Here is a 23116-nt window from a genome sequence, read left to right as displayed (position 1 = left end):
AATGTGGTTGATTACTTGTTTCATTTTGTTGATTAGGAAAATCCAGGAAAGACTTAGTGGGGGGCTGGGAGAGGGTTTGGTTTGGTGCTGGGCATGTGTGTGGTAGGGTGACTGGAGGAAATATCAGAAGATAGATGAGGGGATGGGAGCCAGGGAGATGAAGAGAAGGAGGAGCTGGCGTTCATTAGCGCCAGGTTAGAGAGGAGGTAAGGGAGAGTGAAACAAAGGGCGGGAGGAGGACAAGGGATCACTTTTTTATACATTTATAGTGGACTTTATGTCGTATTCTTTTAAATATGTGGAATTACAAAAACTCATTAAAAGTTTGACAGAACCCTCTCAGAACTTGTATTTATAGCCACTCTGAGTAAGTGCTACAATTTTTGTAATATTACAGCAATTAGTGAAAGAAGTCAGGAGAAAGATATAATTGTTTCCATGGCTATAATTTTTAAATCTTCTATATTTTAAATTAATTTGTTTAGACAGATTTATGATACTGTTGCTGACCTTTGCTGTTCTCTCTCTACTACTTTGAAATGGATTTGTTCTGTTCTTTCTTCTATTAGCCCCCATAAAATAACACCAAATTTGGAAAGGCCTGGATCAGAGTGGGAGAGGGATCAAAAAATGCTTATGTTCTACAACAGAAAGTCTTGTGTCTTCTCCTGTTTTGTTTTTAAAACACCTAAATGATTTAAAAGGCATTGAATGCTTCCCATTCAAGAGCCTCCCATCTGTTTTTTCAAAACTATTTGTCAAGTTTATGTTCCAGTTGAAATGACACAGGTTCTGGCACTTTGGATAGAGCTTAAGCTCCAACATTGTACTGTAATTGTAACTGGCTCCTCCACATGTGGAACTGAAATACAAAAACAAAGAAAAAGCACAATGTGTTACTTAAATTGCTCCTGATCAATCATTCTTGCAAATCAGAGCTCAAAACAAGTATGGTTGGTATAATGTAAGGGCACATCAGTGCAGTTTATGTAACAATATTCCGTTGCAGGTGTATTTGTTCAGTGTTTTAAAATGTACTGTTTTTGTACTATCCCCACCCTCCTTACCCTTTATTAAAGAAAAGATCCTTCAAATCCTCACACTCCCCATCCTTTACATTGGTAGTTGTATTTGGGATCCCCTCAGAACTGCTTAAAAATCTGGTCAAGGTCAGGTGGGTTCTTTCCTCTAGTCGTTGTCATGCTCTGGCCCTGAATTGTCTGATCCCTCAGTGCACACCGTAAATGCTCTCTTATCAGAAGGTGTGCTAGGACATTTGTGGAATATGCAGTGGGATCACAGAACAGCCTCATGGTGAACAAGTGAAATCAAGACTCTGCAAATTTGGGGAGTATGGTGGGGGGTGGAGGGGAAGAGAGGTCTCTTATCATTATTTAGATCCCCTGTTGGTTAAACTTGTGAATCAGTACTTTTTTTTTTTTTTTTTTTTTTTGTTTTTCCCTTTTAGAAAGCTTACAATTTAATAAATACTTGTCTGTTTTTGTATAGCTATGCTCATGGAATGGTTTGCTTCTTTAACAATCACTGTCCAAAAATAATAATAAAAATAAGCTCATAACTGTCAAAAGAAAATTATCGTGAACTAATGAAAACTATGTAATATTAGGAAAATGTGCCATTTATTTTTAAAATGAAGTTTTTAGTGCTTGTGAAAGATGCCAGATTGACAACCCCAGAGACTGAAGTACTTTATTTATAGAGTACAAGGTAAGAGGTAGAGTAAGCTTCATAACACCAGTGTGCTTCAACCCTGTGAAGAGGGACCACTTGCAGGAGCAAGAGCTTATTTGATAATGTTCAGAGGTGCTCCCGCTGCCATGAAGCAGTAAATTAGTGCAGTTTCTATGTTCTCTGTGGGTATGTCTACACAGCAATTAAAAACCTGTGGCTGGTCTGGGTTTGCAAAGCTTGCGCTAAGGGACTGTTTAAATGTAGTGTAGATGTAACGCTGACAGACCCCGGTTGTTGGCAGGTGGGATTGAACTTGGGATCTCTGCAGCTTAGTGCATGCACCTCTACTGCATGAGCTAAAAGCCATATACCTCTTAGCTAAGGCTGTAGAGCAGACTCATTAATCTCTCTCTTTAAGTAGTCTTGGTGCCACTAGATGGGACAGAACACCACACCCAGGAGGTGTGTGGGTTACATAGACATTTGGGCTTAGGCTGGGGCTCTGGTTCTAGGATAGTCCCAGAGTTCAAGCTGCAGCCTGAATGTCCACTATGAAATGAAATAGCCCCCTAGCCTGAGCCTGAGCCAGCTGGCACAGGCGTCTAATTGCAGCGTAGCCATACCTTCAGTCCTTAGCCTGACTGCTAAAGCTACCAGTTTAGGCAGTAGTTTTGCAATGTTGACATCTAGTAAACTTGGACTGACACCACCGATTAATTTTTCAGATGGATCAAGGGCCTGATCCCCAATGTCTTTGATGGAATTTGGATCAAGCACCAAATAGCCAACAAATGATAACTTTATTATTATTATTATTTATGGAGATATACCTATCTCCTAGAGCTGGAAGGGACCCTGAAAGGTCATCAAGTCGAGTCCAGCCCCCTGCCTTCACTAGCAGGACCAAGTGCTGATTTTGCCCCAGATCCCTAAGTGGCCCCCTCAAGGATTGAGCTCACAACCCTGAGTTTAGCAGGCCAATGCTCAAACCATTGAGCTATCACTTCCTCCTAGGGAGAGGGATAGCTCAGTGGTTTGCGCATTGGTCTGCTAAACCCAGCGTTGTGAGTTCAGTACTTCAGGGGGCCACTTTAGGGATCAGGGCAAAATCAGCACTTGGTCCTGCTAATGAAGGCAGGGGGCTGGCCTCAACTTGATGACCTTTCAGGGTCCCTTCCAGTTCTAGGAGATAGGTATAACTTTGAATTGCTGACAAAGGCTCAAACTGGCAATCTGGAGTTTGAAGATTCTGGAGCCTTTTACTAATCTCCTTAAAAAAAACAAAACAACCCAAATTTAAAAAGGGCTCCAGAATTTTGCATTTTTGAGAAAATTGTACTTCCTGTAAGAGTTGAGCCTTCAGTCTTTTTTCCCCAACCAATTTAGCACATTCTGCTGTTTAGTCCTGAACACAAAGGAAGTAAGAGCCTTTTTTTTAAGGGTTTAAGGAGTCTCCAGATTGATATGAATGAGAGTCACATTTACAAGTATATTCTGAGAAGCCAATAGTACAGAACCAAGCAGTGCTGTCTTTGTAAGGGTATGGTGCCTCGTATCTATTGGCTAAATCCTTTATAGGTTTAGATATGCACAACTGTTGCTGAAACTTTCAACCTAATGTAATATTTCCTCTTAGCTGCTGCAGCAACAAAGAAAAATTAAAATGACAAATATACTTTCAGGAGAATTGAATTCCATATTATACTATGATTTATTAATAACCATTGCTTTGACAAGTAGCAATCTGTTTAAATATCTCATGGAGGACAATGTCTCTGACAAATTATTTTTCATCCAAAAACGACAAATGCGAGAATTGCAGTACTGTAGAAGAGGAATGGCCAGGGGAAGCAATTTAAGTTTCAGGTGCAATTGGAACAAGAAGATGACAAAAGCAAGCAAAGTAGAACTAAAGAGAGGAAGTCCTACTTAGCCTAAGCTGTAGGGCATAGCTGTCAATGACACAATAGTATTTGCTAAACAGTTCATTAAGCTGATATTTGCCTGTATTCTTTGGGGGAATGAGTTAGCTGAGGTAGAGTCTGCATGCACAGCCCTTGACATTTTTCTGCAAGTTCAAAGCATTGCGTTTCAAGCAGCTCTGTCCTTATTAACAATACATAGAATAGGAACCGGGCTTTGGTATAATAAACTATTACTTTACTAAGAGAGTCAGATGTTTATTAGAAATGCTGCAAACTCTGTTTAATACACTATGTATTATACACAGAGAAAGGAATTCTAACTATTTTATGTAGGAACATTATGACACAGGGTATGAGAAATCATCTGGTTAGAAATCATCTGTTACGTGTGCTTCCAGTCTATTTTTTTTTTCTGTTTTGAAAACAACTCTAATGATGTCTGAAATTATGAGCTTAGGATCCTAATTTAAAAGCTCATGCTAAGAAACACCCACAGAGTTTTTTCTTTAGGCTCCATGAACTAGCTGCTAAAGGATTGATTTGCCAGTAGTAATTTAAATGAGTTGAAAATGAATTGTTTACAATGGGTTTATTCCATCATTCCATTATTAAAGGCTGCAGCAAATAAAACTACCAGTAGAAATAATTGGACAAAATGGTGGATTAAACCAGATGTGTTGTAGCTGAGCTAAAATATTTGGATAACCAGCAAATGGGACCTACCCAAATAACTGCATAAAACTCATTTGACTGTTATACTGCTTATTATCCATCTTCATATATTTAATACTTTTGCATAATGTTTCAGGAATATTTCACATTATGTCTTGCTTTTAATAATTTTAAGAATAAAATATCTGCCTCCCACTCCTCAATAATTTATTGTTATGCTTCACGACAGAAGCTTCCTGCAGGGGCCAGAAAGGAATTTTCCCCTCCATTGCACTAGTAGTAAGGTGCATAAAGGGGGATATTCATCTTCCTTAGAAATATCTCAAGTACTACCCACTGTCTTGCCTTAGGTAGAATACCTGGCTTGATATGCCAATGGCTTTACTATGAAATCCAAAGCAAACTGGTGAGGAGTGGAACACAGGGGTGCTATGTTGGTAAACAAAGGTTATTTTGAAGTGCTGGTATTCTCCTAATGCATCTCTGAGACAGGTCCCACTGAGATGCATTCATCTTTTACAAAAGAATTACAACTTCCAGTAAAATCAGGACCTAGACTAGTTTATTTAACCATCAGCATATATATATGCACCAGTGAAAACATCCCAGCCAGTGGTATAGTTTATCTGAAAGGAAAGTGAACATGAAGGTTTCAAGCAACATAGCCAAACAGCTGGGGTTTTTTATATCCCCGAAACAGCTTGGGACTGACTGCACTCAGTAGATTGCTTGGCAAAATAGTTCACTTCAAATACCAAAGCTGTGAGTAGAAGAAATATTGTTTTGTTGAATTCCTCAAGTAGCTATCATATGGTTTATTAATTTAAATGAGAAAATGTGCATGATTTAAAATAAGAAACAACCTTATTTGTTGAAATATGTGTTGATTTTAAGTTGAAACCATACAGCCATATGAAGCACAAGTGTTGTGTCTATTTCATTAATCAAAACAAAAAGAGAGAAAGTCCCCTTTGAAGCTACAGGTGCTTTACAGAAAGCTTTAAGGTCATCATTGGGATTTTTCTCTACTCCAAGCACAAGATCCATTAGAAATGGAAGGACAGGGAAATCCCTGTTTATTCATAGATTCTAGGACTGGAAGGGACCTCAAGAGGTCGAGTCCAGTCCCCTGCCCGCATGGCAGGACCAAATACTGTCTAGACCATCCCTGATAGGCATTTATCTAACCTACTCTTAAATATCTCCAGAGATGGAGATTCCACAACCTCCCTAGGCAATTTATTCCAGTGTTTAACCACCCTGACAGTTAGGAACTTTTTCCTAATGTCCAACCTAGACCTCCCTTGCTGCAGTTTAAGCCCATTGCTTCTTGTTCTATCCTTAGAGGCTAAGGTGAACAAGTTTTCTCCCTCCTCCTTATGACACCCTTTTAGATACCTGAAAACTGCTATCATGTCCCCTCTCAGTCTTCTCTTTTCCAAACTAAACAAACACAGTTCTTTCAGCCTTCCTTCATAGGTCATGTTCTCAAGACCTTTAATCATTCTTGTTGCTCTTCTCTCGACCCTTCCAATTTCTCCACATCTTTCTTGAAATGCGGTGCCCAGAACTGGACACAATACTCCAGCTTAGGCCTAACCAGAGCAGAGTAGAGCGGAAGAATGACTTCTCGTGTCTTGCTCACAACACACCTGTTAATACATCCCAGAATCATGTTTGCTTTTTTTGCAACAGCATCACACTGTTGACTCATATTTAGCTTGTGGTCCACTATAACCCCTAGATCCCTTTCTGCCGTACTCCTTCCTAGACAGTCTCTTCCCATTCTGTATGTGTGAAACTGATTTTTTCTTCCTAAGTGGAGCACTTTGCATTTGTCTTTGTTAAACTTCATCCTGTTTAACGCAGACCATTTCTCCAATTTGTCCAGATCATTTTGAATTATGACCCTGTCCTCCAAAGCAGTTGCAATCCCTCCAAGTTTGGTATCATCCGCAAACTTAATAAGCGTACTTTCTGTGCCAATATCTAAGTCGTTAATGAAGATATTGAACAGAGCCAGTCCCAAAACAGACCTCTGCGGAACCCCACTCGTTATGCCTTTCCAGCAGGATTGAGAACCATTAATAACAACTCTCTGAGTACGGTTATCCAGCCAGTTATGCACCCACCTTATAATAGCCCCATCTAAATTGTATCTGCCTAGTTTATCGATAAGAATATCATGCGAGACCGTATCAAATGCCTTACTAAAGTCTAGGTATACCACATCCACAGCTTCTTCCTTATCCACAAGACTCGTTATCCTATCGAAGAAAGCTATCAGATTGGTTTGACATGATTTGTTCTTTACAAATCCATGCTGGCTGTTCCCTATCACCTTACCACCTTCCAAGTGTTTGCAGATGATTTCCTTAATTACTTGCTCCATTATCTTCCCTGGCACAGAAGTTAAACTAACTGGTCTGTAGTTTCCTGGGTTGTTTTTATTTCCCTTTTTATAGATGGGCACTATATTTGCCCTTTTCCAGTCTTCTGGAATCTCTCCCGTCTCCCATGATTTTCCAAAGATAATAGCTAGAGGCTCAGATACCTCCTCTATTAGCTCCTTGAGTATTCTAGGATGCATTTCATCAGGCCCTGGTGACTTGCAGGCATCTAACTTTTCTAAGTGATTTTTAACTTGTTCTTTTTTTTATTTTATCTACTAAACCTACCCGATAAAGATAAAGGTGACTGAGGTTTAAGCAGACGGATATGCAGTAGTTGTAAAAGAGCTTAGACTCCAAAATGAATCTAGAAAAGAGTTTATTTGGTAGCTATTTGAGGACATACAGCTATCACTGCAGATATCAGGCCAGATTCTGATGCCCTTGTGTTGAATAGTACCTAATTCAGAAAGTGCTCCTTTGAAATCAATGGCCTGTTGAATAAGTTATTAATAAATGCAACTGCGAGATGTGAAAAGCATGAGGTGTTTTGCCGTGGTGGCAAAACACCTTGGGCTGACCCTGGGCAAGGACCACATCTTCCTTTTTCATTGATTATCATCCAGCATGCTAATTGTGCTTTCAGTAAGTGCAAGAGTTTGAAAAAATGAATGTATGCTCTTGAAAAACACTAAAATCTTATTATAAAAGTGTTAAATTGAAACAATATTTTATCAGTCTAAAGCTGAAACTTCTTTTTAAAAAACACGTATTTAAATGAGTCATAGTTAAAATTCTAGCTTCATATTCCTGATTTAATGGCAAATGTTTCCTAGGTACTTTTAGTTCTTTCCTGTTCTCTTCTAAGAAGTAGGAACATCTTAGTCTGCACTATTAATGGAGAACCTAAAATATTTCTTGGGGGAAATTAATGATTTCTTCACAGATGCTGAAAAGAAGGAGAAATTATTTGGGTAATTACATTTTGCCTACCTAAAATTCCCCCTACACATTCAATTTGATAAAATAATACTCATTTATTCTCCTAAACCGAGGTGTAGTGTTGGTGTGCAATGTTTAACAGGCACCACATTTCACCAAAGAGGTGACTACATTTCAGTGGGTATGTGAAGTGATGCCTATATAGATTTAAAATTGGATTATATAGTACTTAATGATCATTCTGTATGAAAGATGCAGTATAAATGGAAATCATTACTGTTACTGCGTTAGCTTGCAGAAGAGATTGGTTCCTGGCAGATAGACCCCCTGAGCCTTTTAAAGTGTAGTTTTATTCTGAAAAGGCATTCCATAAAACTACAGTTATGGGGGCTCCGTGTCCATGTCACAATGACTTCCAGAGTCAACTTGGTCTTTTTGTAAGTAAAAAGGTGTCATTCCTAGTTGCTAACTGTAATGGTTTAGGGGCACCTGTAATCTCTCCCCCAGTCTCTCCTGTAGGCACTTTCTCTGCACTCTTCCCACAAGGCTACAGAAACCCCCATTCCCAGCATGCTGTCACAGCTACAGGCGAGTGGAGTCTTATGCAGCCCCTCTGAAGGGTATCCCTCACGTGACAGGTTCTGCTACCTTCACCACTCTCCGGGTGGTATCCTACAGTTCTACCACACTCTGACTAGATACCAGGGTGTCAGCCTCCCTCTTTCCAAATGTTTTGTTTATTCACCTAAAAGTACACAGCAGGCAGAGAGAAGTGTTTAAACAACAAAAATCTATAGGTATCTGGTCTAAACTTTATCCTTCTCTTGCAAGTTTTGGTAGTTACCACCTAGGCCAGTTAACTTTGTCGCTGGGCTGGAAAAGACAGTCTGGTAGCATGTTCCCCTGTAGTGTTCTCTCTCTCTCTCATTCATGTTTTCCCCCTGAACAGCTGCTGCCTGCTCACACCTCCTTTCTCTCAAGGTCAGGCTCTTTAATAGTTTAGTGCCCCGCTGATCATAGGTTCAGAACTGAGAAAAATTAACCTGCCAGCATGCTTGGAGACAGGTAAGTGGGCATTTCCCAACAAATAGGTCCCGTATTGATTCCATAAAAACCCTTGATATGCTCTCTGGTGGTAACTGATCTTGGTCATTGTATGGTTCCCTGTTTGCATCCCCTCTGGCAGCACCCTTTGATTTAATTCCATTCAGTAAGGCAGGATTATATCAAACAGGTGAACTCAGGTGAATAGGAGAGTCATAAAAGTAATACAGATAAATCCTTTGTAAAGCAACTGCTCGGTCCAACAAAACAAAACAAAACTCTTGACTCACAGGACTGTAGGCAGGAATTTGCTGCTTTATTCCACTGCTTCAAAGTGTGTGTGGGAGGGAGAAAACTCTTACTTTCAAAACCGGAAGTCAGGGAGGAGTGGTGCATGGCTCTATCCTGTAACAGTCTGGGCAACCTAGTTAACCCTATCATGATCACTCTGCTACAACTCCTTCATTCTCCACTCCAGCCCTGCATATTCAATCTGAGATCTGAAAATGGAGTCATGTTCTTTTTGTTCATCAGCTAGAAATAGAATAATAGAATGTAGTTGCTGGAAGGGACCTCAAGAAATCATATCATAAAGATACACCAATCAGAAGTTAACACTCCAGACCATAGAGTAAAATGTTTTAGTTTTCCACAAGTGCTCAAGAATGGTATTTTATTACATGTGATGTTTTGGGGGCAGGGGGATATTTGCTTTCTGAAAAAGAAAATATTTGAAATAGTACATGCTCACCTGCCTCCTTATCTGGTTTGACACCATAACCATGACATTTGCTGGCATCTTCACAAGCAATATTCATTTAACCTGATCATTTCAATAATTCTGTCTTTAGATTCACACATCACTGATCAATGGACGACCTAGTGCTGATGATCCTTCCCGAGTATTGCTGGAATTCACTTCAGCTCGCTTTATTCGACTGAGATTTCAGAGGATACGGACACTGAATGCTGATTTAATGATGTTTGCACACAAAGATCCCAGTGAAATTGACCACATAGTTACAAGGAGGGTAAGTTCTGGTAAAGACACAGAACTATATAATAGATGCTGAACTATCCTTACTAAGACTGTATCTGCCTTTGATCACCACAGGAAATCTTGGAAGAATATGAATAACTTCTGTTAGCTGTCAAACTTCCAGGGGCAGATAAATGGCTTTCCTTTCTTCAGTCTTTTTTTTTTTTCATCTCAACGGAAAGGAAAGTTTGTTTATATTTTCTGTTTAATGGTGTTATTAACGTGATGAACCAGTAGCAGTGCTACTCTGGCTGTAAAGGTTTGTGGGATTATTGTGCAGATGATCTGCAGGAGATTGTTGTCAGATAATGTCTTTTGCCCCTCATGCCATCACCTCAATATCCTTTGGATCATTGCACAATACTGGCGTTAACATTTTAATTCAAGAGATTTCTTTCATTATTATTCTTCATATCAGTTTTAAAACATGTTTTAGTGTATAAGAAAAGAGAGCGTGCAGTGCTTTCATTCTCATCTCTGCACAGGTTAGTGTTTTACTCTATATGTTGTCATTTCGAAGACATATTCCATTTGGTAGCTAAAGTTTCAGGACTTTGTCTGGTGTTACACTAGTGCTTGTAGGAAACTTCCCAGCTGTGTGAACACCAGCTAGCAACTAGGTAAACTTGACAGTTTGGGTGGGGAGAAGAGACTTGGAATAATTTTTGTGAGGGGAAAATAAACCTCGTAAATCCTGAGGTCAAAATCTGATTACCCTTCTCCACTTACTGACAATATGTCTTTAAGGTGGAACAATGATTCTTCCATTGCTGTGAGTGTTATTTATTTTAATAGCTCCTAACTGTAGACAGTAATATTCTGGAATCTAATTGTTCATATCTCAAGACAGGATGCACAGCTGTTCTAAACTAGGCAGGGTTGACAACTGAATCATTTAGTTAAGGCCTCCTTGTGCTGCTCAAGCCCCAGTAGGAGGATCCACAGGTAGCTAGAACTAGCACAGTGGTTTCTATACTACTTCCTACTTGTGGCTGCTGCATCCAGATGGTGTGGACAGGGGAAAGAGGACATAACTGTTATTCCCTTGTACCCCGCCCACCCATTCCCTGCTGCCTCAACAGACCCTTTGGGGCCATATTGGCTGACACATCTTTAGAGTAAACTTTAGGCTAAGTGAAGAAAACAAAGATTAGGCAAAAATGGTCAATTTTCAATATGGCAACAGTTTAACAATATGTGCCCAAGGTTACATACTAGATCTACTATTGTTTAATGTATTAATGACCTGGAAAAGGGGGTGAGCAGCAAATTAGCAAAATTTGAAAATAACCCAAAATTACACAGTCTAGCCAAGATTATAGAAAAATGTGAGGCACTTCTGTGGACCCTAACCAGACTAGGTGGATAGTCAACAAGATGGCAGTTGAAATTGGCTTTTGACAAATGCATGGTAATGCACAGCGGAAGGAATAATTTGAACTGCTCATATATTTTGCTGGTTTAAAATTAATTGTAACTATTCATGAAAAAAGACATTGCAATAGCTCAGTGAAAAGGCTTTGTTCAAGATGCACCAGTGGTTTAAAAAATGTTAGAATGGAAAGTAATACTGATATTATTATAATGCCTTTAGGTCGGGGTGGGCAAACTTTTTGGCCCAAGGGCCACATTGGGATTGCAAAACTGTATGGAGGGCCAGGTAGGGAAGGCTGTGCCTCCCGAAACAGCTTGGCCCCCGCCCCCTATCCAACCCCGCCCACTTCCGGCCCCCTGACTGCTCCCCTCAGAACCTCCCACCCATCCAACCTCCCCTGCTCCTTGTCCCCTAACCGCCCCCTCCCGGGCCCCCCCGCCCCTAACCACCGCGGGACCCCACCCCCATCCAACCCCCCGCTCCCAGTCCCCTGACTGCTCTGACTCTTATCCACACCCCTGCCCCTTGACAGGCCCCCCAGGATCCCATGCCTATCCAACCCCCCCTCCCATTCCCCATCTCCTGACCCCTATCCACACCCACACCCCCTGACAGCCCCTCTGGGACACCCATGCTTACCCAATCCCCCCCCCATCCCCTGACCGTCCCCCAGAAGCTCCGCCCCATCCAACTGCCCCCTGCTCCCTGTCCCCTGACTGCTCCCTGGTACCCTCCGCCCCTTATCCAAGCCCCTGGCCCCCGCCCCTTTACCATGCCGCTCAGAGCAGCATATCTGGTAGCCGTGCCGCCCGGCCGGAACGAGACAAGCTGCCGCGCTGCTTGGCAGGAGCCAGAGTGCTGCCCACGCGGCGGCATGGCTGCAGGGAAGGGGGGACAGAGGGGCTAGCCTCCCCAGCCGGGAGCCCAAGGGCTGGGCAGGACGGTCCTGCGGGTCGTAGTTTGCCCACTTCTGCTTTAGGTAAATCAGTGGTATGTCCTCATCTGGAGAACAGTGTTCAGTTCTGATCCCTCCTTGGGAAAAGGATATGTCAGAAATTTAAGGTGTACAAAGACAGGCAATGACAAATATCAGAGGAATGTGAAGACTTCCATCTGAGGAAAGACTAAGAAGAGTGGGTGTGTTCAGCTTAGTTAGGGGATATTTTCAGTCTAATTAAGCTGGGGGAGAGGTCCCTGCCAAGCCAGACCTTGTCTTCAGTCTTCTACAGAATCTCGTGCAGCTGTGCTACTGCCAATTAAGTTTTGTATGGTTACATGCATCTGGGGGTTCTAGTGTGGGATCTGTAAGACCAGCCATAAATCTCTCCCATATATAAGCAGCTTAGCCCTACTGAAGCCTGTTTATTTGAAGGGTCTTGCAAGTATTCTTTCACTACCATGGATGCATTCCTGACTTTTGTCTGGGCCATTTATCCCCACCAAAATCGGAAGGGAATGGTCAATGGGTGGACTGACAGCCCATAAGTACAGGGATAGCTCAGTGGTTTGAGATTGGCCTGCTAAACCCAGGGTTGTGAGTTCAATCCTGGAGGGGGGCATTTAGGGATCTGGGGCAAAAATCTGTCTGGGGATGAGTCCTGCTTTGAGCAGGGGGTTGGGCTAGATGACCTCCTGAGGTCCCTTCCAACCCTGATATCCTATTCTATTAAACAGGATAGGGAACTCTCCCTTCTCTCCACCCCCATTTCCTATCAGGTCAATCTGCAGACCAGAAGATGATTTTAACTGTACTTCTCACTGTCCGGGGCATGCCAAAGCATTACCTTATTGAGATGACCAAAGGCCATTGTTACATAGCATTTGTTTAAAAAAAAAAAAAAAAGGTTCTTTCTTTAACACATAGTATGTATTTGCTGAGTAATTTTGTACCATTACTATTAGTGTACTTTCATCATGTGTTCTGAGCTTTCTTCCTTCGCAGGTGTAAAATCTACATGTATGACCTGCTCTTTTATGTTGTGAATCTTTAGCCTTTATTTGTTCTATATCTGTGTGCTGTGTGTGAACTGTGAGCCATATTCTGTGCTGTATAAATTGGTGCAGCTCCCCTGACTTCAATGGAGCAATGACAATTTACACCAGCAGAGAATTTGATCCCTTTTCTTTTTCACTGAGGCCTGAATCTGATGTTCAGGAAGCAGTTACCTATCATACCATCTGCTGTATTTCTAATACATAGCAAGGAAATAAAATAAGCAGTTTCAGTACTTGGCCACCTGCAGCTTGCAATTCCTTCTCTGTTTTGTCTTACAGTATTACTATTCTGTAAAAGATATATCTGTTGGAGGCATGTGTATCTGTTCTGGCCATGCAAGGGCTTGTCCTTTGGATCCAGCAACTAACGTACGTATATTTCTAGGCTCCTTGTTCATGGTGTAGAATATAAATATTCCCCATTGACAGAGTTCTGTGAATTGATGTCTGTTCCCACAATATAACGAAAACCTGTGCCAGGGTGAAATAACGTTGGCAGTCAGAATGATGGACTTTGAAATCCACCATCACAGTAACAGTGAAAGATTTTCTCTTAAAAAAAAGACTTTGAATATATCCATTCATTTTGAAAACTCTCCAGCTCTGACAGCAAGTTACATGATTTAGCTTTGGAGACTGAATGCCCTCAGTCTTTCTATTCCTTCCATGGTATTAATCATGATTCTTCTTCAACAAACAAACATCACCAATTTAATGGTTATAATTTCTTCTGTATTTTTAGCTTTCCACTCAAGTTCAACTCTATCAGAACATAATCAAATAAGGAATTCAGTTCAAGACTGATTCTCCAGCTTCTTCCCAATTCCATACACATGCACAAAATGAAATTGCTGAATTTATCTATAATGCTACTAGCATGCAACAGTGTGAGATTGCACCCAGCTTTCCCTTATGGAGAAATCCTGTAGAATTTTATAGAAAATAATAATCTTTCTATAGGATTCTGAACCATCCTATAGAATTGAATAGAAAATCATATCCCTGCTATAAAGTGAAATAGGATATTTCAAAAGCCCTCTAGAAAAATCTCTTTCTGTAAAAATATCTATAGTTCTGAATAATTTCTATAGAATCCTGTTGGTTTTATTCTTATAGGCCTTTTTTATAAGATCTGCATAAGAAATGCTGCACCGTTTCTGCAGTTATTCTCAAAGAACAGCTGTCAGACTACAATCATAACCTTAGAGCTATGCCTTTCCATTGGGCTTGCCTTGGAAGAGTGATGGTAACATTGCAGAACCAGAAAGGGTTCTCTAGAAAATTCTGTCTCGATGTTCTGCCTGTGCAACACAGGAGGGGGTTGCAGTGGGGTGAAGTATCCTGTTCTGCCACTATGCAAATATTTGAATTGTGTTAAAACTATAATACATAGAAAAAAATTAATGAAATATACATGGAATCTGGTGTAGATCACTTTGCTTGCAATAATTTGCATAAATGTATTGCTGGAAAGGGACAGGTGTCAAATATTTAAGATCATTATGAAAATATGATGAATAGATTTTAAAGGACCACTGAAGAAAACAGGATAATATAAGAGAGGGTGTCAGTCATAGGTGGACTGGTTTGCATGTACACCTCTAGCCCGAGAAAACGTGACCCGATATAACATGAATTCAGATATAACGCGGTAAAGCAGCGCTCTAGGGGGGCGTGGCTGTGCACTCCGGTGGATCAAAGCAAGTTCGATATAACGCGGTTTCACATATAACGCGGTAAGATTTTTTTGGCTCCCGAGGACAGCGTTATATCTGTATTCCTAACCTCCACCTGCCTCACAGCTCTTCTCTTTGCTTTGTTCTAACATCATGCTGTGTTAATACTTTTTTCATTTTTTTTAATGTCAATTAGAGATCGACTTGTCAATGTGAGCACAACACATGTGGAGAAAGTTGTGATCATTGCTGTCCTGGTTTTAATCAAAAGCCCTGGGGAGCTGGGACATTCCTGGTCAAGTCTGAGTGTGAAGGTAAGTTATAAAAAAGCAAAGCAAAATAAAAAAGTGTTAGCTTAACTCCTGGTCAGCTCTGAGTATTATTTAGTCCTTAAGCCTTTGCAGAATTCATTTAACTTCAAAATAACACTTGCAAGTGATTGTAAATGTAAACCACATGTTCAGATCCACTATGCTATTTTTTACCATATAATAAATAGATGTGGTTTTGTTTGAAAAGTTTTGATTAAACAGATTTCCACCAAAAAATGGAGTTTTGTCAAAATTAAAATGTTTTGAGAATGTCAATTTTGATTAAATTTTCAATAGGAGAATATCAAAACAATTTGTTTTGACCTTCTCATTTTGTTTCAATAAGGTAAAGATGGTTAATTTCAATTCAATTAATTTTGACGAAGATATTTATATATTTATATGAAATGTTTCAACATTATCTAATGAAATAATTTGATATTTGTAAATCATTTTTTCAAAATTTACATTTTGTGAAAAATATTGATATTCAACTTTTCATTCTGGTTTGGAATGAAAACAAAGTTCAAAAGGCTGGAATTTCTCCTATCTCTAATAATAATAGTTAACATTGATGTTCACAAACTACCTTAATTTCTGAACCTATTTAAATGCAAGGCTACTGTACATGAGTGTTCATATGGCTACAGGAGTGCAGATGCCTTTATTCTAATGCTCTTTGCAGCACTTCAGGTGCAGGGCTGTCCCTAAATAGTGCAAACGAGCCCATAGGGTCTGATCCAAAGCATGCTGAAGTCAACGGAAAGACTCCCTCTGAGTTCAGTGAGCTTTGGATCAGGGATTCCTCTTTATTAAAATTCAGAAATGATAATTACCAAAATTTTACTTTTATACAAACCAGGCACCAAACTTGTTTATAACACACAGGAAAATATTAGAGGTTGGCCAGGGAAGTGGAATTTAGATCCCGGTTAAGTTGAGCCTAAGGTTGGGAGTCTGAGGCCAAAACGTGGTAAAAGGGTTGATTCAATAGTGCTGAAGTCTTGCAGACTGTTTTACACATTTTAATACTGGAAATCTCATGAAGCAAACCAGAGTATTGTCCTCTTGTAATTTTGGGTCTAGCCTGGAACAAAAGCCAAAGGGTGCAATTTTGGATCTGAAGATTCAAATTTGAACTGCCCTGAAATTTGAAGGGGGTTGGATTCGAAGTCTCTGTTCTGACCATATCCAACATGCATTATATGTAGATGAAGTACTTCTATTGAGCTTCCTTTTTAGCTTTGATGAATATTAATGTAGCTAACAGTTTTAACATTTCAATAGATTCTTTGTAGTTCTTGTATCTTCTTCTTGTCTTGTACTATCCAACTTTCTCATGAGCAACATGTGCATTCAGCAAAATGTTATGGGATCACCAATTTAAAATGGCATATTGCAGCATTTTTTTTTTAAAAAGAGCTTTTAGGGCTTTTTCCAAAGACAAGACCCCTAGAAAGAAATATTATCTGAAGGAACTCCAGGCACCATTTGTGAGTGGACCTTATTATATTTAAGAGCTGAAGAAGTGGTATGCTCATGAGTAAAGATGCTATTTGTTTCAATGTTCATGGCATAGATGTCAAAATGATGAAAGAATGTTGTTAATACTTCAGTAAAAATGTTATTTCTGCATGTCTGTAGCCTGGGTGTGAGGTTTGCTATTATAGTTGTCTCTTTTTCAGAATGCAATTGTCATGGGAAGACTAAAGAATGTTACTATGATCAGAATATTGCAGACAGAAATCAGAGTTTGAATATCCATGGAGAATACACTGGAGGTGGAGTGTGTATTAATTGCACACACAACACTGCAGGCATAAACTGTGAGACCTGCACTGATGGCTACTTCAGGCCGAAAGGGGTAAAGTATGCTCTGCTGTCGCTTCTGTGTAGTTCAAGCTATCACTTCTGTGTGGGGAGTTAGGTTATTAAGTAGAGAAGACACACTTTTGATTGCCATTTTATGAAGGTTAAGTTCTAATTCTGACAGCAAACTAGTCAGCCTTTCACAGTTGGAAATCTGTAAAGTAGATGTTCACAGGAATATGAAACCAAATTGTGTTGATATGAAAGAATGTACTTAAGGTCAGGGCCTCCAGCTAGTACTTCAGTTTGAATTAAAGGAGGATGCAATCCTGTAAACACAGCTTTTGCATCGTAGAGAATTTCAGCATACATTCTCAGAAAGCAGAGAGATATTGCTGTAGTTGTTGGGGGTGGTAAGGAAATTGGGAGAAAGGAGAATCTCTAATTTGTTTAAGCTCTTTAAATATAATGTAGTAGTACTTCTAAATCGTTCTGTTAGCATCTCCTGACCTTTATCAGGCATGGCCAAAATGCAGTTGCAAACCAGACATAATCAACAAAATTCTACAATATATCCTGGGATGCCTTCCACTTCAGTAGAAAGAGATATGGTCTGTGGAAATGCTACACTAAATTCCAGAAGGTGATACTCTATCTCGGTCTGAATTGAGGCCATGAGAAGAAGCATGACATACTGGGATCCATTATCTCCCTGGTCTGTCGTCACTCTGTATTAAAGATACAGAGAGCTGCTCTCTCTATTCTGTTTACATGTACCTCTTGGGTGACTGGAGGTTCCTGGTACATTATCACTGTGGCCCTCAGTTCAGTAAAGTTTGGCCACTGGGCCTGATTGTTCTTCCCTCCACTACCATGGAGACTAACAACAAATGAACAAAATTAAAAATTCCCCCTATATAGCAAGGTTGGACTTTGTCTTCAAAGCATATAGAAGAAAGAGTTTTGGTCTCTTGTCACCAGCTGGATGGTTTAAACTTATTTTGGAGCAAAATGTAAGCAGTCCTCCAACTACTAATTTTTGTGTCCACAGTCAATTGCGAGTATAGAAAATGTGGACAAGCTTCTGAAAATACAGTAGGAAGGCCAGACTTTTGAAAATGTAGGGCTAAATGACTTGTCCAGGGTCACAAAGAAAGAGTATGGCCAGCCTGGGAATAGAACTCTCACGTCCCAAGTCATATGGTGGTATTTTCAGAAATGCATGAATGACATATAGGAGCACAAGTTTCATTGACTGTCAATAAGAATTGTGCTCTTAAGTCACTTTGGCACTTTTGAAAATACCACTCTAACTTCTTTGTCTTAACCATGAGAATGTTCTTTCTTCCTAATAATGGAAAAAGACTGTGAAAACATTCTCAAGGTTCAGTGTGGTTTTAGAAGCTTTCCATGTTCAGAGATGCTGGTTCATCAATGGTAAAAATGCCGAATCTTGGAATAAGGGTGAGGATACACAGGGTTCAATCTGTGTTGGGTCTTGTCCCCTGAGTTGTTGGGGATCAGGCATAGAATGGAAATGTTAATAAGCTTTTACACCCAACATGATAGCTCTTTACTGCTTGTGCCCAATTCATCAGGCAACACTAAGTAGAGGTCAACTGACCTTAAGGACACTTGAAATGAACAGCTACATGGGGTCCCAAAATGATGGGGGTACTCACAGAGGGAAATATGATTGCACTTGCCAGTCATAATCAATATAAGTTCCATCCCCTTCCATGTAAATCTTCTGCTGCCCACAGGGAAAAAAGAATGATGGAATCTGGACACCTAGATTTCTCTGCACTTTTTGCTTTTTGTCCCAGGCATACTGTTATAACAAAATCTGGGCCTTGTCTGGTTCCTTTTCTAAGATGAAAAACGGGAAGGTGAAAGCAAATTGCTCAATTGTCTAGTATTCACTTTTCTTCATTTATCCTGTAGTTTAATTATTGTTTTTCACTCATCTCGGACCGTGTAACTGAACTATTCCACTTACAATAAGTTTCAATCCATGCTTCTCATTCATTATCACAATGCTGCAGAATTTAGCTACTAGAAACCCAAAAAGGTTTAAAAACTAAAGCATGCCTTCACTCACTGTAATTAAAAAATGATAAAAACATTTCTGTTAACATTAGTTTATATACAACTGTTTTTCTTTAACAAACTAAATTTCGGACCTCAATTTCTTGAGTGTCTCTTTGGTAAAAATTTGCTAAGATTAACATGCAGACTGAATAACAAACTAATAGACTGAATGAACAATGCTGTTTCAGTGTTTGTTAAAACTTGCACATTTATTTGAAACAAACAAACAAACCCTAAACACAGTATGATTCAATCCTGATTTTGTTGTTGTGGATTTTTTTAAATTAAGTACCAGTTTCTAATTTTTAAAAGGTAAGATTTAGCTTTGAAACTCACTGGGGTTTTTTTTTGTACTTTTATTTATTTCTGGTAGGTATTACCAGATGACCCTAACCCGTGCCAGCCATGTTCCTGTGATCCAGTTGGGTCTTTACATGCTACTTGTGTCAAGGATGAGAAATGTGCGGAAGGAGGTGAGATCCCTGACAGTTAGATTACAGTTACAGTGTTAAACATTGTGCACAACATTGTTAAAATGAAAGCTGAATTATCTTCCTTCACTGAGCCAGCCCTCACAGTAGACCAGTGCTAATTCATTCACATGGTCACTAATCCGCCTGCGCTCTCACAGTGTTCTCTCATACTGTCTTTCAGTTTTGCAGCCTGCAGGCATGTGCACGTTGGGAAGAATATTCCCAACTGAACTCTTCTTATGTTGGCTTTTCCCATTATTCCATGGTTCTCTGAATTGTGGTAGATACTGGCATTCAAATAGACACACACACTAGACCTCCTGCCAAACTCAGCCTATAGCATGTCTCCTGATTCTATGCTGGGAAGCAAGATGCGTGCATGAAGCATGCAGTTGCATCCTTGTAAAGGATTTTCTAGTCCTCTTGCCAAGAGCAAAGAGCTTTCTCTTTCAGAGACAGAGATTAAAATAAAGCAGAACCTTAATCTTACACTCTTTTCTTCGGAGTGCCTATTTGCATTTGAAAACTAGGAAAAGTCCCTTTGAAAGGTGTCACATTTACCTACCATCTCTATTATTACTTTAGGATTATAAATTTTTCATCTTAGTTTCTCTATAAGAGCCATCTTCAAATAGAGAACATGCTGCTTTCTTTTAACTTGGAAACAATGTGTTGTTGTTGTTGTTGTTGACATTTGGTTGGAGTGCAGCAGAACTTCAAGGTCAGGTTTTAAGAGATTTTTTTTAATTGGACTAATTGTACACCATTGATAAGAGATACTCTAGTGATCTTTTTTTCCCCCAAGTAATTCAATGGAACATAGAAGAAGCACAACAGAGCTGTAAATACAGAGCCCAGAGGTACAAAATCTACTACATTAGCCATGTACTGATTACATGCATTAAATAACATGATTAAAGATTCTAGATAGAATGATAGAGCCTGATTAATACAGAAGTGAAAGGAACAGTATATCACACAGATTAATAGGAGATTGTGTAGAAGCTGAAGAGAACATGACTCCCAGGGTTAGAAAAGACACAGCAAGACAATGTGATGTCTTTAGCAAACCCTGGATAAGAGTGCACAGGTTATAGATGAAGGATTTAAAAAACTAAAGGCTACCTTCATGCTATTAAAAGCGATACCTTTTATTCAAACATCTGCTACTGCTGATGTTCAGTCTCTTTAGTAAAATAATGAGGCTATCATTTTGAGAGAAAAAGGCCTTAATTAAAGAAATGTGGTGCCATGCATGCATGCATGTCTCCAGGTAGCTGTCAGCTACAGTACAGTTTATTTCTCATACCTACTGAACTAACCACAGTAGGGGGCATTCTACAGAGTTTTGTACTGCGGTGAGCAGGATTTTAAACCTGCTTCAAAATAACTGCATCCACCAGGCCCTTCTTGAAACTTTGTCCTCCCTTGCTTTTGTGATTCTTGTCTTCCCCTGGTTCTCCTCCTGCCTCTGTAGTCATTGTGCCAGTGTTTCTTCTGATAGGTTCTGCTGCTCCCCTCTTCCTCTTTCTGGTGGTGTCCTTCAGAGCTTTATCGTTGGTCCACTCCTCATCTTTCTCCACAGTCGTTCTCTAGTGTCTCGATCCATCCAATTCCGTATTTCAGTGTCTCTCTTTAACATGTCTACCTGGATGTCTTGACATTTTTTTCCTCTCTTCACACCATTAAACCTTTTGTCTAGGCCCTCATCATCTCCTAGCTTGACAGAAGCTCCTCCTTCCTGACAACCCTCTTCAGCTCCATCTATGTTAGAACATTCTTTTAGTTTCTCTGCTGGCTCTGTCTTCTCTACCATATCAGATACCCCCCCCCACACACACACCTTTAAGGTCTCTAACACCTCTGTCCCTCCTTGCTTACTTGTTCTTGTAACTTGTCATATTGTCCTCCAACTCTTTATTCTGCCAATGATGCCAGCCTCAGTTGTCCATTTGTCCACATCTCCAACAAACTCCTCCAGTCTTTTTTCCATGCCAGCCTTCATTCATGGAATACCCTCCCTGAAGCAGTCTGTGCAGAAGGACAAAACACCCTCTCTGAAAAAGGCTGTAAAGCCACTCTTCCTTCCTCCTTGAAGTCCCTCCACAAGAACCTTTTCTACTATGTTGCTTATGGAAAAGGACAATTTGTTATGGCTGGCTAGAAGGCCAGTAAGGGAGTTCTGCTATTTATCTTATATATATTTAAAATTAGCAAACTGAAAACCATCTGTGCATACAACTAGACTACATAATCACATTTCTGGCCATGGTATCTTTATCCTTGCTCCCCTATTACCTCCAGTTATTTGTTACTCATTGCCTGTTGTCTTAGATTGTAAACGCTTTGGGACTGGAACTGTTGGTGGTGCTATTGTTGTTAAAGTCTTAGAAGTCTTGTTTGACAGTCTCTTAGATGGGATCAAGGATGATAATAACTGTCATTCCATGTGGTGTTTGGGATTCAGCTGGAGCTGGTAGGGGTGCGATGTCACCTGGGTCCCTCTCTTTCTGGCCTGTTCTGATCAGGATTAGGATGATGAAGGGCTGGGTTCCCGGGAAAAGGTGGAGTGGCAGCCATGATCGTAAAGCTCATTCCAATAAAGTCTGACTGTTCTTTCTGTCTGTTCTTCGTTTTGTTCTTTCATACTTTCCCTACAAAAATCTCTTTCTTTTAAGGATCCCAAAAGGGAGTGATGGGTGGAATAGCCCATCCCGTCATTATTTTGTCCTCCAATTAGGCCTAATATCAGATATGCCAATTTTGGCTCATTAACCTCTGGTTCCACGTCTCCTATTTTTAACAAGTATAATTTTAACACAGTCCTTGAATCATATCAACTTGGCCTGTTATGTTTAGACTAATTTAGTTTCTCTGTCTGATTCTCTTGCACCTGTTTATAACATATTTTATTGAAAATAATGTGACCTACTTTCCATGGTAAATTCCTAAGTAGGCAAAAGTTATAGACCAATTGTCACAACAGCTCTTATACTGCAAGTATAACTGTAATATCTAGGCACAGATCCAAACTTTTTTCCTTACAGATCCCTGTTCATTTCTGTCTTGAATATGTGTTCACTAGCTCAATGAAACCCTATGTACTTAAAAAAATATATTGTACCCAGCCAATTGTGAAGGAAGTACTATGTATTGAGCCCATAATATGTTACCTTGACAGAATCTCTATTTCAGTGAAGATAGCAAAAAACCTCTCATCCAAGACAGCAACTGAAAAAAGCCAATTTACTTGAGTATTTGTAAACTGAAATGAGTCTGTTTCTTGTCTGAATGAAAGACTGAGAAACATGATCAATTCCAATGGAATTTCTCTATATACTTGCAAATCAGAATGAATACACATTAGATATATTGAGACACATTCCAGAGGAGCTGGCTGGTTGTTTAACGAGAAATTGTTTGCATGGTGTAAAATGGAAATCTGCTTCTGAAGCATGTGGCACACCAAGCAATAAACAGGTTATAATTCTTAAATTTAAATGGGAAGATTATGATGATTGGGGGTATAGGCTGGTAATGAGTGCTTCTCACTGAGATGGAGGTTGCAGGATGAGCACTCTGGGTATGTCAAGGCTGAGGATTATTGGGTATGAATATGTTCCACTGATAATCCTAAAGGTAAATAATGATGCTTCTGGCATAAATAGCACATTTTAATACT

The 23116-nt window shown here is 39.8% G+C and overlaps 1 protein-coding gene across 1 annotated transcript in view; it reads left to right on the top strand.

Moving 5' to 3' along the window:
• The window catches only part of LAMA2 (laminin subunit alpha 2), a 337406-nt gene that overhangs the window by 49725 nt on the left and 264565 nt on the right, over window positions 1-23116 (top strand). The window contains exons 5-9 of the mRNA XM_029911052.1: window positions 9517-9696; window positions 13354-13443; window positions 14947-15064; window positions 16747-16925; window positions 19335-19434. Coding sequence (XP_029766912.1) covers window positions 9517-9696; window positions 13354-13443; window positions 14947-15064; window positions 16747-16925; window positions 19335-19434 — 667 coding nt within the window. The remainder of the gene's footprint in view (window positions 1-9516; window positions 9697-13353; window positions 13444-14946; window positions 15065-16746; window positions 16926-19334; window positions 19435-23116) is intronic.

The sequence above is a fragment of the Terrapene carolina genome, unplaced genomic scaffold (assembly GCF_002925995.2).
Source record: "Terrapene carolina triunguis isolate 2854851 unplaced genomic scaffold, T_m_triunguis-2.0 Scaffold85, whole genome shotgun sequence".
NCBI lineage: Eukaryota > Metazoa > Chordata > Testudines > Emydidae > Terrapene > Terrapene triunguis.
Note: the sequence above shows the minus strand (reverse complement) of the source record. Positions and strands in the feature narration are given on the sequence as shown.